This window comes from Chinchilla lanigera, unplaced genomic scaffold (assembly GCF_000276665.1).
Source record: "Chinchilla lanigera isolate Chin_1 unplaced genomic scaffold, ChiLan1.0 scaffold00042, whole genome shotgun sequence".
NCBI classification, from domain to species: domain Eukaryota; kingdom Metazoa; phylum Chordata; class Mammalia; order Rodentia; family Chinchillidae; genus Chinchilla; species Chinchilla lanigera.
Window position 1 is genome coordinate 1,126,110 of NW_004955443.1, and position 13,851 is coordinate 1,139,960.

The 13,851-nt window shown below is 38.4% G+C and overlaps 1 protein-coding gene across 3 annotated transcripts in view; it reads right to left on the reverse strand.

The window, feature by feature from the left end:
• Positions 1 to 113: 113 nt before the first annotated feature.
• The window catches only part of Gabrb1 (gamma-aminobutyric acid (GABA) A receptor, beta 1), a 388,069-nt gene continuing 374,331 nt past the window's right edge, over positions 114 to 13,851 (reverse strand). For all 3 annotated transcript variants that reach the window (XM_013518089.1, XM_005391892.2, XM_013518091.1), the window contains one exon: positions 114 to 7,095. In XM_013518089.1, the coding sequence (XP_013373543.1) occupies positions 6,751 to 7,095 (345 nt within the window). In that variant the 3' untranslated portion in view covers positions 114 to 6,750. The remainder of the gene's footprint in view (positions 7,096 to 13,851) is intronic.

A 13,851-nucleotide genomic window follows, 5' to 3' on the forward strand; every position in this document is an offset into this window, starting at 1 on the left:
GGATTTAGCTCAGCGGCAAAGCGCCTGCCTGGCAAGCGCAAGGTCGTGAGTTCGGTTCCTGGTACTGGAGAAAAACCAAAAAAAAAAAAAAAAAAAAAAAAAAAAAGAAAAAAGGTGTTCTACATAATTTGATGGTGGTAATTTAGACAGGCTGCATTAGTACCTATCCCATTGGCAACTATATTTAACATCTTTAGGAGGCTGAGGAGGAGTGAGTAAAATCATACATAGAAGTAGAAATTTGTAGTAGGAATAAGGTACAGAAAGGTTAAAGTGGGCCCAGTTCCTAAAGGATTGCCTGTCACCAGTGGTATGCTGCTTGAATGATAAGTTCTTCTAGGAGGAATAATAATAAATTTTCAAATGGTGCAAGTCAAGACTGGAAGCATGGGTAGATAAGTCTGATGGAGAAGGACTAGTGCAGAGTGTATTCATCACATTATATGCAGAAGATGACCTTGTTTTCAAATTTTGGTTCAATAATGTAAATTTTCACAGGTTGACCTAATGATTTCATTTGCACTGTATTCTGAAATAAGATGAGAGAAGGTTTATGTAGGCACATGTACTTTTTACATAAGGAACAGAGAAACAGAAAATAAAAACAGCCTAAGGCAGTTCAGTGGGGACTGCTATGACTACATAACTTCCCTCTGAAGACCTTTAAAAGCCTCTATTGAGTAGGAAGTAGAAAAATTACTAAAATTCATCATTTTGTGAGTTAAACTGAAGATACCTGATACTTGTCTCAGAAGTCAAGGCTTTCAGCTGTTTAAGGGCAAGATAACTTTTGAAGTTTGGAAATGAGAGAGGAAAATTAAATCAACTGTAGTGGGTTAACATGAGGCAGGATGGAGGAAGGAATGAAGACAGAAGAGATCATCTAATTTGCACAAACCAAAATTGCAAAGTACACACACATATCAGAGTTTAATAATTTGCATGTATAAAAATTACACTGGGAATGTCTCTTCTTCCCTGATTCTCTTTAAAGAAAATCCAGGAAGAAGCAAGAGCCAGGCAGCAATGCTGGTTGCTCTGGTTCACACTTTGGCTTTTGAATGGGACTCTTTTAAGCCACTAAAGCTATGACCCTGTATTCCTAAGGCAAATGAATAATGCTATTTGCTCTCTCTTTTATCTATTTATTTACTTTTTGATTGTCTCTAGGACAGGAAGTGCAAGTGGAGTGTACAAGAGAATGCTTTTCTTTCTCAAGTGGTTCAGAAATGTATCTAGTTTTCCCACATTGATTCTACTTTAGCTTTAGTGATGAGTCCAGGATATGCAAAGGGTCTAGAGATTAATCAGAAATAACTGAATCCTCTGACATACCAATAAGTGTTTTAATTATCAAAAAGAACAAAAAGAATCAAACATAACCCAAACAAACAATTCTTAGACCCCTTAAATACAAATGGAAATTCTTGGTATTAAAAAAAGTAAAAGAAACACAAAACTCTTCACCTTTACCTTTCTAGGAACTTATTGTTTTCTGGTTTGCAATTCTTTTGCTGAAAATAATTCCTTTCAAATGCTTGTTTGTGTAATTGTAGCCTTCAGCAATTAAGTTTTCTATTAGTTTAGTTGACTTCAATTATCTAAAAAAAGTTTGTTTAAAATAAAAGCAAAATGTGTTCTGGAACTAGAAATTGACCAATCTCATTACTTCAAATAAGGTATTTTTTAAAAAATTCACTTGATGGTAAACCCTATAGATACATTTTGGAACAATAGTGGTTCCCTGTGTATACACTCCTAGGCCTTATCTTACTAATGCCTTACATTGAGGAGAGCACTGTTCTTTTTAACATAATACTAATAAGCCAGTTTCTGTCCCAATTGCTTGGATAGTCTGAATTTCTGTAGATACCCTCACTCCTTCTGGGACTGCCAATTTTCATGGAAACACATCTTATGGTACACTATCCCACATTCTGTAGATTCTTTCAGAAATATCAGTACTAGGAGAAAATATATTTCAGAATATTAAATTACCAGGCAGTTTTTAATAAAGTTTAACTAGCAACTGCCCTCAGTTGAAAGAATCCTTGTCATTTTTAATTACCAGTCAGTTTATACCAATACTGTTCTTTTCTGTATCTTTAAACAATAATGGCAAAGATCCTCTGGATATTTTGGAAATCAGTCAGCCAGTTAGTGCAATAAGGCCATTTACTATACTGTCCTTTGCTCCTTTCTACAATTTTGGTCATTTGAAGGGATCAAGTCATCCCTTTTGTTCATTCTTATTCTTATTGAAAAGTTGTGGAAAACATGGTAGAAAAGGTAGAAGCTAAAGCTATTGGCACAAAGGAAGCTTTGGATCACCTGTGAATTTTAAGCATCTCTTCCATTCCTGACCCCTCAATGGCATGGATAATTTAGTATCTGAAGGTATGAATAGCCACAAGTGACTGATAGGAACACATCTACTTTTCACAACATGGTTCCAGGAGCAGCTGGGCCCAGTTTCCGTTTCTGCTGGTGCGCTGTTCCTGGGTCCTGCAGGCTTGCGGCCTCTGGCAGCTGCTGTTCCTTACAGTGGCGTAGGAGCATGAGGCAGTGACCACAGATACCTGGCTATGGCTTACAGCAGGGTTACACAACTGCACACACACAACGGCAGAAAAAGAGCAAGAGCTGAAAAGGTTGTGGTTTGGGCCCAAATCACTAGTCATTTCACTTCATGAATAAAAACAAATGCTTTATAAGCTGACGTTATTTACAATGTTCAGATTTTTCAAACATCCACCCAAAGCCGAGGACCACCACGCCACAGGGAACGGTTCAATGAACTATGTACAGAATTTACAAGGAAGTTTACACCATAATCTACACTCTGTTTCCATTAACAAATGCCTTTGCTTTCTGCTGGCTTTCAGGAAACGTATTCTTGTTTATTCTGTGGCTTTCTTCATCCCAGCACCCTGATGGTGTGAAGCAGCTTGAGCTCATGCTTGCGCTTTCCTTTTGCCTCCCTTGTGGGACATATGAGTATATTTTATTTAGGAAAAGAAATGGTGACACATCACTGTTTGTTAAGATACTACTCAAAATTGTCCATAGAAGAAATTCTGGAGATCACTTCCTTCCAGAAGCATTTTATATACATCTTTTTTTGTTTGTTTAACTTGGCAGATCATAGTTGAGCTCTTTCCTAAATGAATATTTATAAAATAGTCATTGATTTTTAGAAAGATGGAATTTAGTTCATATTTCTATGTATTGTGCATAATGCTTTTAAAAAGGAAAGCCTGTTCTTGGACCCTTAAATCAAATTTAAGCTCCGCACCGTATTTTTGTTTGCATTTTCGAGAACCCTCATTGGCTGTAATGCACAGTAAAAATGGCGAGTATAGAAACACAGGATGTCAGCAGGCAGAAGTACTGACCAGGCTGCTATTTCTTTTTGGTGATAGAGAGGATGGAAGCAATAATTCTGGATAATTCAAGCACAAATAAGTCTTTACCTGGGTCTTTGATTCACATAGTTGGTAAGCATAACGTCCATGTCATCTCTGCGAATTTTAAGACAAGGAATGTGAATAGAAGGAATGAGTGTGTAGTCCTCATTGTCAAGTGAAAGATGGGGTTTCTGCTGCATCTGCACACATTAAATCTACAGTCCGTGTCACAGTTGATGAACTGTGAGTGTGGGGTTCCTGGGACATGACTGTGGCCTGAGAGTGAGGCTGTGGAGTTTTTCAACCTCTTCTGCCACTTAAGTAATATAGGGGGTAATGGCTCTTTTCATGGCAAAAAGAAAACAATCTAAGAGTAATTAAATAGTAACCTTTGTATAATGTAGTAATCGGAAACTTTCAAGAATAGGGGCTGGTATGAGGGCATTTAAGGATGTTTCACAACTATTATGTTTTATGTACACCAACTGGGGCAAGACAAGGGAGACAGCCAGAGAAGGGAGGATTTTTTCCCATGCTTTGTTCAACCTAGAAGGGGAGAATTTAGCCAAGAGGAGAGCCAAGGTGGAAAAGATTGGTCTGGAAAGTGTGCAAAAGAAGGAAGTGGGAACAGAGGTCATTAATCATGAGCATGGAAATGTCTCCATTCACCTGTTTGCTATTGCCTCTAAAATTAGAGCTGTTTGATAAAATATTCATAATAGGGGCTGTGATCTCTCTACTGCCTGGATGAGGATACCACTTTGTGTCCTGTGGGTAGCTTCAGTTGTAATTTTACATTTTACAAAGGTTAAAATACAAGAGCTCAAAATATTCTCTCTCTTGTTTTCAGAAGATATTTTACATGTAAAACTACAGGAAAAAATACTTCAGATTTTTCAATGTAAGATAGAGATAATAATGAAAATACAAATTACCTCAATCTTTTCCAAGAAGAATGATCTAAGCAGATAAAGAGAAATTGTTTTTTTAAGGAGCATAGATTACGGATACTTACTTTCTGATTTAACATTTCATCACTAAAAGTGCTTTAAAGAGCTTTGACATCAGAATTATTCGTTTCTGTTAGGCACCAGTCAGAAATGTTTCTTCCTATGTTTAAAATAAATGGCTACACAGTGGTTCTTGGATGATCACTAGGATTATTAACCTTACAATTACTGACATGGCCACATTCTGTCTTGTTAGAGCATTTTACAATGGCAAAGCATCTCACCCTGCAAAAGAACTGAACAGAATTTCAAAATAGATGTCTTCTTACCCACGGGCTAGGTATTACTTTGACCATGGAAGTGTGTTCACACAACTGAAAACCTAAATAAAGACCTGGTCCTCATAACTCTACTAATTCCTGATGAAACCATTGAGATCATTTTTCTAGTTAAAGTGGAGTTTTCATATTCTTACTAATGTACATTATGCAGCCATCCCTATTTACTTTTCTCTTCTTTCTGAAAGAATATTTCAACTCTCTCTGGGCCCGCCTGTAGGAATTTAGCTTTATCTCTCCAATTATGACTATAATTTCCAGTAGTTTATGTTATTCTATACATAAATCCTTCCCACAGATTTAGGGAGAAAGTCAGCTCATCAAATGAGACAACTTTCCCTATTAATACCTCAACCCTGTCTTACATTCATGGATCAGGTGCCAAATCACCTCTCTCACTGGTTGGTCAAAGTAGGGCTATCACTCAACCTTGCAAATGAATATACAGAAGTTTTAGATAGGCAAACTGAAAAAAAATAGATTTAAATGACATAAAATTGGAAAAATTTCAACTGTAGCTGGTTGGACATGTTTAGAAATGTGTTGCACTATTGAAGGTCATGTGAACCAGAACCCAGAGTAATACATGAGCAGAGATAAGGCAGAGCAAGAATGATAGTGATTATGAGTGTAGACAGGATCCACATGCTTGGGGGCTGGTGCACATGTTTGAAAGCCCACTGCTTTTATCATTGCTGTTATTTTTATCTGGTTTTGCTACCTCAGAAGTTTTCTGGCTTTGGAGGCGAACAGTACCCATATGGGTGAGTATACATTTCCCCAATCATTCATTCCAGAGCTTGGAATGTGGAGCTCAGCGAGCAGAGCCATCATGTATCCGTTGACACCTGTGTGATGAGCTTGTCACCATTAGCTACTGCTCTCTGGAAGGCTAAGGAATATACACTATTTAAGATTTGGCCGTTTAGATAACTTCCCAGACCCCCTTCCACAGCACATACATTTTGCCTTCCTTACCAAAAGGGCAACTTTTTTCTTAAGCAAAAATTGCTTTCCATCCCCTCCTTCAAAGTCTTCCCTGCCTTATCCCACATATCGTTTATCTCTCTGGAGAAGGAACTGTGGAAATGTCATAGGATGGCTTCATAGCCCAACCTCAAAGGATTCCAGACTCATAAGATGAATTCAGGGCTGCTCATGGAAATTTTCAGTCAGGGTTGACATCCCTCTGTCCCAACACTTCATTCTCAAGAGGAGAAGAAAAATGTTCTCAATGGCTGTCAGTTTTGCCAGACTACATTCTAATGTTCATTGTACATCTGTGTGGACTTCTGAAAAAGAAGCATTTCTAAGGAAATCCAGCCTTCTGGTGAGGGAAAGACCGAGGTTGAGTGCGAGCAGCCATGACCAGCCCTTATCAAATCCTCCCTCCACTTCCATGGAACTGAGCAGCCCTTCCACAAGGGGTTCTGGGGAACTTAAGAACAAAAGGAACCTTCCTTACTTTCCTAGGAAGCTCCCTTTGGTTTTCCCCTCTTCCTGGAAATCTGTAATTATCAATGGCTTTTGTTTTTTCTTCTGAGATCCTGGAAATTGTGGCTGTAGTAGTTTCTTTGTTTTGTTGTGTTTTTTAGTTTTTTTTTTTTGTTTGTTTGTTGTTGTTGTTGTTGTTTTAGCAGCATGAGATTGTTTCAGGTTACCAGGAAGTAGTGCAGAGGGACAGCAAGGTCCTCTTTTTGTTTGCATTTAAAAATAAATCAATAAAATCCAGGGCAACTAGGAAAGACTGCTAAAGATCTACCTATCTAACTGCTCTCTTTGTCTTTGTTTGTAAACATGGCAATTAATAGAGCTCTTTCAAGAGCTGATAACCTGGACCACAGTAGACTGGAAAAAAACAGTTGTTGTTGGTTTTGTTTTGTTTTTCTTGAAGTAAACACGGTGCAGTAATAAAGTCGGTACGCAAGACCTAAACTCAGTGGGATGGCTGCATCTCTTACCTCAGAAGACACAGCGATGTCGCTGTTGGGGACCTGCGGGGTTAAAAACCAAGAGAAGAGGAAAGTAGTCTAAATTGAACCTTTAAGACAGACCTTAGTGTACGTAATAAAGCCAATAAACGACGTTAAAAAGGGAAAAGGTGATGGGGAAGAACATTCGGGACCACTTGTCGATGGAATTGACATCAGTCAAGTCGGGGATTTTGACTTTGAGCTGGGAGGCGCGCCGGCGGATGCGCCCCTTGCTGGGCACCCCGTGCCGGTCCAGGGCGCGCCCGTAGCCCTCGCGGCTGCTCATGGGCTTGCGGTACTGGATGCTGGCGCTGTCGTAGGAGTACATGGTGGCCTTGGGGTCACTCACGCCCGTGAGCACTTCAGAGCCGCTGGTCTCGTTCCTGATTTCCAGGGTGCTGAGGAGAATGTTGCCGTGAGCGTCAACCTGAAGGAGGTAGGGACGACAGGCTCAGCCAGGGCACTGATTTTCCATAAAATTGTTACGGATGACACAACACAGGGCTCATTGTACGTATGTATGTATGTGTGTATGTGTGTATGGATGGATAGATGTGTATTTACTGCGATACTGGGGGAGATATACCCACAGCCTCATACTGAACTATATCCCCAGCCCTTAAAAAAATTTTTCCTTTTAAATTTTGAGACAGGGTCTTGCTAAATAGCCCAGTTTGACCTCGAGCCTCAGCCTTCAGAATAGCTGTTCACCCTCCACCCTCGGCTTCCCCTTAACCATTTATTTTTTTGTTTTGCCCTTAATCATTTTTGATAGACACCAGGATCTATGTGTCTCCTGCATGTAAGAGCTTTTCTTTTCCTTTTGTATTTTCTTTCTTCCCTCCCTAATTTCCTTTCTCTTCTTTCTGTATCGTTTATCTTGCTAATTATCTAGCTATCATGTCTCCATTCAGAAAACGTGTGTGTGTATGAGTGTGTATGTCATTTCTTCTTGCTATAAATATGGTACATGGAAAAAAAGCTAGAAAAAAAGTAAAAATTCATATTGCACCTTCATAATCAATCCCAGTCTTTTCTGTTAATGTATACTCACAAACACGTGGTCAGCCATACACTTCACCTAGCAAACCTGCCTTTGTCAGTTATTAATATAACCTGCTCACCTTTCCATGTTAACAGATATCTTTCTGTGACATTATTTAGTAATAGTTTATGTGGATAAACCATGATCGAGTTAATCTATAGTCAGATGTTAAGGTTTGTTTTACTTTTACAGTGTTATAAACAAGACTAGGGGAAATATCTTTTAGTTAAATTGTTGTATCCATAATTATCTCTCCAGGCTAAATTGCTAGAAATGGGATTAATGGATCCAAGGATATAGCTGGCTTTACCCAGACTGTTGTTTCTTGCCATTGTCCTCTGCTGCTTTCTGCCAGTCAGGCAATCTTTCTGTCCTATCCCAGATTTCCTGGTCATTTGCTATGCTGTGCTCATTCAGATACTTTGGAACTGTAGGTCATGCAAGCACATGTTAGACTACAAGGTGGCTTTGTTTACTTTTGTGCTGGTATACTTCGCAAAGTGATTTACCTGGAAGGTTCCTGGCTCAAACATGCACATGTTTGAAGTACTTCCGAGGGCAGTATAAGCAGTTACAGTTAAAGCTAATGGAATCTGCATAGTGCCTGGCTTATAATAAACACTTTAGAATAAGATTAGTCTCAGTAAACACTTGCTGGAAGCACAGGAGGCAAAAGGAGCCCAATGAAGAAACTGGCAGAGAAACGAAGCATGGGAAAAAGCAAAAAGGAGAGCAAAGAAAGGAGCAGAAGTGAATTCATAGTGGTGGTGTCCACAGTACAGACTAGAGATTCATTGTCTACCGCGTGCCTACCGTAACGCTTTGTACTTGCTATTTGTTTATACTCACCATCTTGCTACTGTAGAAGGTCAGCCATTCCATCCCCATTTTATAAATAAGATAAACGAGAGAATATGTAACAATCTAGCTCAAACTCACTTATCTAGTAAGTACTGGACCTGAGATTAGAAGCCATGTCTATCTGACTCAAGTTCATGCACTGTAATGAGCAGGGAGTACTTCACAATCCTTGACTTTGGTTACATCCTGCAGTGAATTTGGTGAAGCCTTGAGCTTTAAGCCTTGAGTTGGATACAGAGAGAAATGGTCATTGGATTGAGTCTGTCTTTCTCTTTCAATTCTTATCTATTATTTCCTTCTAGATAGAAAGAAGGATAATAGATGTGTATTTATCTATCCTATCTATTATTTCCAGTCTAGCTGGGCTACTCATTCTACCCTGACTCTTTTCCTACATCTACTGGTTTCTTTATTTAGGATGGTTTTTTGTTAACAACTGCTATGTCTTTATCCTATTCTGTAATTTATTTCAATTATTTCTCATAGCAGCACTGTGACACATATAATGTTATGCTAGTTCAAGTGATAAGGAAACTAAGCCTCAGAGAAGTTAAGGAAATTGCCTAAGATTAAGCAAATAACCACCCAGCTTGGAATTAACATATAGGGTGCTCTTTGCCTCAAATATTGCTTTCTTTCCTCTTTGCACGTTAATCAAATCAATGTTTCCTGCAAGGCTGAATTTAAGTCTTACTTTGTCTGTGTACCTTTGTACTTTTCCTTACAATAGTAACCTCAGAAACTTTCTCCCAACTCTGAGTGCGCCAGATACAGTGTCAGGAGACAAGGATGTATGTTGAACAATTACTATTCTTAACATCAAAACCCTTAGCAGTGACTTTAAAAGAATTTACAAGCTCAGATGCCTGTTGGTACTGAGAAGCATGGTTCAGTGGAGGCAGTTTAGTATAATAATTGAGTGCAGCTAGGCAATGGTAAGGATATGGTTGAGTAGATGTCGAAGTCAGTCACTGCAAGTCAGATCCAGCGGATAACTATGGATCCAACGTTGCTGGAGAATCTAAGCATCTAGGTTTGTATTTGAATTCTCAAGATCGTAAACATGGTCTTTGGCTAAGCAATACATTCGTGTCAGACTTGTTATTTGGACAGCTAGTTAGAGACCACTGGTCTTTTCTAGTCCCCTATTCTTAAGCATATATTATTGTGTATTGAAACAGATTTTTACATTTATATACAACTTTCTCCCTTGGAGGATCCATAAGCGGTAGGGCATTACAATGAAAGGAAAGAAGGAACTACACCAAAGAGGGATCTGTGAAAAGAATTAAACCTGAAATATAATTAACCTGATTGGATTTACAGAGTAAGGTAAAGAAGGCAATTTGGAAATTTTCAGCTTGCTGAGCTGAGTGGATTAGATTATCATTAGCAGAAATGGGGAATTCAGTGTGTGGTACACCTTGGTAAGAAAAAACTTGTTAATTGTACTGAATACGTAATATACATTAGTCATCCTGGTGGTAGCACCCAGCTAGTATTATTTATGTATGTAGTGACAACTGGTATAATTTGGGAACTGATATGATTTAAAGACTAGAATACAAGTTAATGAAAGAGACAAGGACAACAAAAAGGCAGGAGAAGAATAAGAGAATGCAATGATGGAGAATTCAAAGAAGAAGGAAAGTAGTCAAAAGGAAAGAGTAGTCAGCAGTATTTCTCAGAGACAGTGGGGAAATGAAGTTGTAGAAAATGCTTACTGATTTACCAACAGACCACTGTGGGTTTAGGACAAAGCTGAAGTGGAAGTTAGATTATAAAGGATTAAGAACGGTAGTGATGGAGGGAGATGAAAGCAGTTTATACAGATTCTCTTTTTTTAAAGGTTTGTAGTTCCAAGCAAGAAAGGAAATAGAACATTAGCCCACACATATCAGGATAGGGTGTGAAGTGAAAGTGAAAGAGACTCTATGGGAAAGAAGAATTGATGACGGCAGATTTTTTTGTGACAAAGTCACAGATGTGGAAGTATAGCTAAATGCCTTCAAAACTGGAAATTTAATACATGGTGATCAGGAAAGTAGGACATTTCTGAGTGATAGAGCCATCTGATATAAGGATGTGCTGATTTTCCTTGAGGCTTAAGTTTGGGTAATGGTGAAGTTCACTGGAGATGGTGCACTAGCTGCTGTATCTTACCTAAGTGTGTGTGCGTGCACACGTGTATATAACATACTGTAAGTCTATTGCTGAAAAAGTCACAAATATGAAAATTAGTGCTAGTAATGATAGTAAGATTGAGGTGACAAAGAGAAAAATGTTGACTTCATTGAATGGGGAAGAATATCTTAGAAGGGGAAAAACAGAACACATGATTTTTCTAGGTACTGTGGGATAGCCAAGGGAAAAAACACGAATTTTTGTCCTTAAGAGATAATGATCTCTTTAGAAGTACATGGTTAACGCATAATAATCAGAATGGCAATGAAGAGCTTTTAACCAAATGCTGCCACATGGGTACATGGTAAGACGTTCATCACAGTGAAATCACTGGAGGGCACAGAAGGCTTCATGAACTACGGGGCTAGTACAGAATCTAGTGTCGACAGGAGAACAAAGGACTGGGAGCTGAAAGCTTTGTTATCATCTTGGGTTTGTTATTCATGTCTGAGAAATAACTTTGTGTAAGTCTGGATTTTAGTGTCCTCATATATAAATGGAAGGTTTTTCTTAGATAATCTCAAGAGTTGTTTCCAATCCTTTGCAGTCTTTGATCATGGAGAACATTCCAGGTGGAGGACCCAACATTCTAAAAAGCAACACACAACTTGTAAAACTGAATCGCTTGATCTATCCATCATTAAGTTACATTATTGTTATGAATCTCTTTGAACAAGCTTATAGAATTTAGAATCATACAGTGAAGCAGGGAGGTACTTCTCATTCAACAGAGATCATGAAAAAGTATGGTTTATTAAGATATTTTGGCTAGCCTCACTGCAGATTCAAAAGAACCTAAAGATTTTATGAGGTTTATTTGTTTGCAAAAATCCCTCAAAGTATTTCCTATCATTGAGCTGGAAATCATAGCTCTAAGTCATTTGACATATAAATTAATGAATCTAGTTCTGTCACTACATTTGCCACTGCCCTAATCCCTACCACTTGAAGAACAGCGGCTTTTCCTTCACCTTAACCGTGTAAAAAAATCCAGTGTATCTTTATATCCACAAATGATGCAGCTTTCTAAAAATATTATCCACAAAGAAAATGTTTTTTTCCTTCCATTTTTAGAAATAGCAAGAAGCCACATTTTACCTTGTGTTCTCTGCAATTGTCAAATATTAGCTAGTTCATGGGGGTATAACATTTAAATTCAGTGTCATTCAGATAATGAAGATTTATAAACTATGAGGTACAAGAAACTGAAACAAAAAAATGTTAATATGGTGGATTTTTAGCATACGTACAGACTATTAGATTTTCTAAAGTATTGCTGATATAGAAATATTTGTCCAGTGGAAAGGAAGGGAAATCCTATCCCAGTTTCTGAGGGGATACTGAAGGTCACACCACATCCAGCTTCTTTTCTGCTGTCTTCTCAACACTTGGCACTGACCAACCCAAGAGACGTATTTGGAGTAGGAGAGGGATGTTTGGTTCCTCCTGGAGGTTTTCTTTCCTTCTGATTGGCTTATAGAGAGGGAACAGTGTTGACTGCAATGTTGGCAATCAACTCTGCTGCACTTGTGGGGAAGGAAGTTCCAGTTCCAGTGACTGAGGCAGAGTGTCTGCTTAATATTGGAGGGAATGACTGCATTATTTTAACTATATTCATCAAACCCACATAACTGAACTTTTTTTAAACTTTAGAGCACCATTAAATCTAAATATAGGCAAAAGAACATCATCATTAAGGCTTTAGTAGGACCAATGAACAAGACTTCTCTCTTACATTTCTGATAGATGATCTAAGTGGGTGTTGCAGATGATTAATAATGAAAAGCAGAGGTTGTGGCTTTAAGTGTGCAGGCCCAAAGGCTTGCTAAGAGTACTGCTAAACTACAAGAAGTAACTGGAACATAGAGAAATATTTAGGATATTATGAGTTCATTCATTCACTCCCTCATTTATTCAGTAAATGTTTGTAGAGTGCTTGCTCTGGCTCAGGCACTGTTGCTTTTTTCTCATCTTCCTTCCACCAGATCTTTGTCTTGGTTACTTTTCTCTTGTTGCTGAGACAAAATACCTGACACCCAAAATTAAGGTGGGAAATGTTTATTTAGCCCACAGTTTGTAGAGCTTTCAGTCCATAATCAGCTGGCTTCAAAGCAAGGAGGCGTGGCTGAGTGGCAGTAGTTCATGGTGGCAGAAGACAGAAAAAGCAACAAGAGCAAAAGGGGAGAGCAAGCCTCTTTTTCTCCCTTATATTGTAAGCAGGCTACTTGTTCTCAGGTGGGTATAGCACTCATATCATTTCCTTTCCCTCCTCTTGCAAAGGCTCAGGATATTTACAAAGTAAGGACCCTGGTGTCCTGCTGAGTCACTTAGTTAAACTTCTAAACTTCTCAACTTGACACAATGAACAATATCCTAGAGTGGTAAGGGCATGTCCTCTATACTCTAGGATGTAGAAGTGCTGAGTTATATAGTTAAGCTTCTAGACTTCTCAAATTGGCATAATGTAGTAACCATTACAAGCTTGATATCTGGTCTTGGGGCTGACTGACTACAGCAAATTTTAGAGGGGCTCACACATAATGGGGTCTTATTAAATAAAGACCTGAGATAAGGGGGAACAGCCAGCTTCTGGCTGGTGAACAATCTTCTGGCAGTACAGTGCTTATGAAGGACACAATCTTGTTTTTAAATTCTAAATCTGAGGACATGACAATCCTAAAAAGTGAATAGAGCAGACGAAGAGCTTATATTCTTATGGAGGACAACATACAGTACCTTCTATCCCTGCAAAATTAGTTTTTTAAAAGATCAGGCAGCATTACCAAGAAAATGAAACAACTGTAGTTCTTTTAATGTATTTAGAAAATAAAGCTATCACACATTCATGGTGATTTGAGTCATGTTTTTCTTAACATTATACTCATGCTCAAATTTTATTACCACAATTCATTCACATTTCTTTATATTCTTTTGGAGCTTATTATAGAGCAAAGTGGATATTTGAAGGCATTCAATCTCAAAAAGGTCAAAAGAGAACTCTTGATCTTCTCTCTTCCTGTCTAACGTGTTCTTTCTCTAATGTCCCATTAGAATTTGTCTTATTCAAGTTGAGAAAAGGGCTTGGAATGTAGG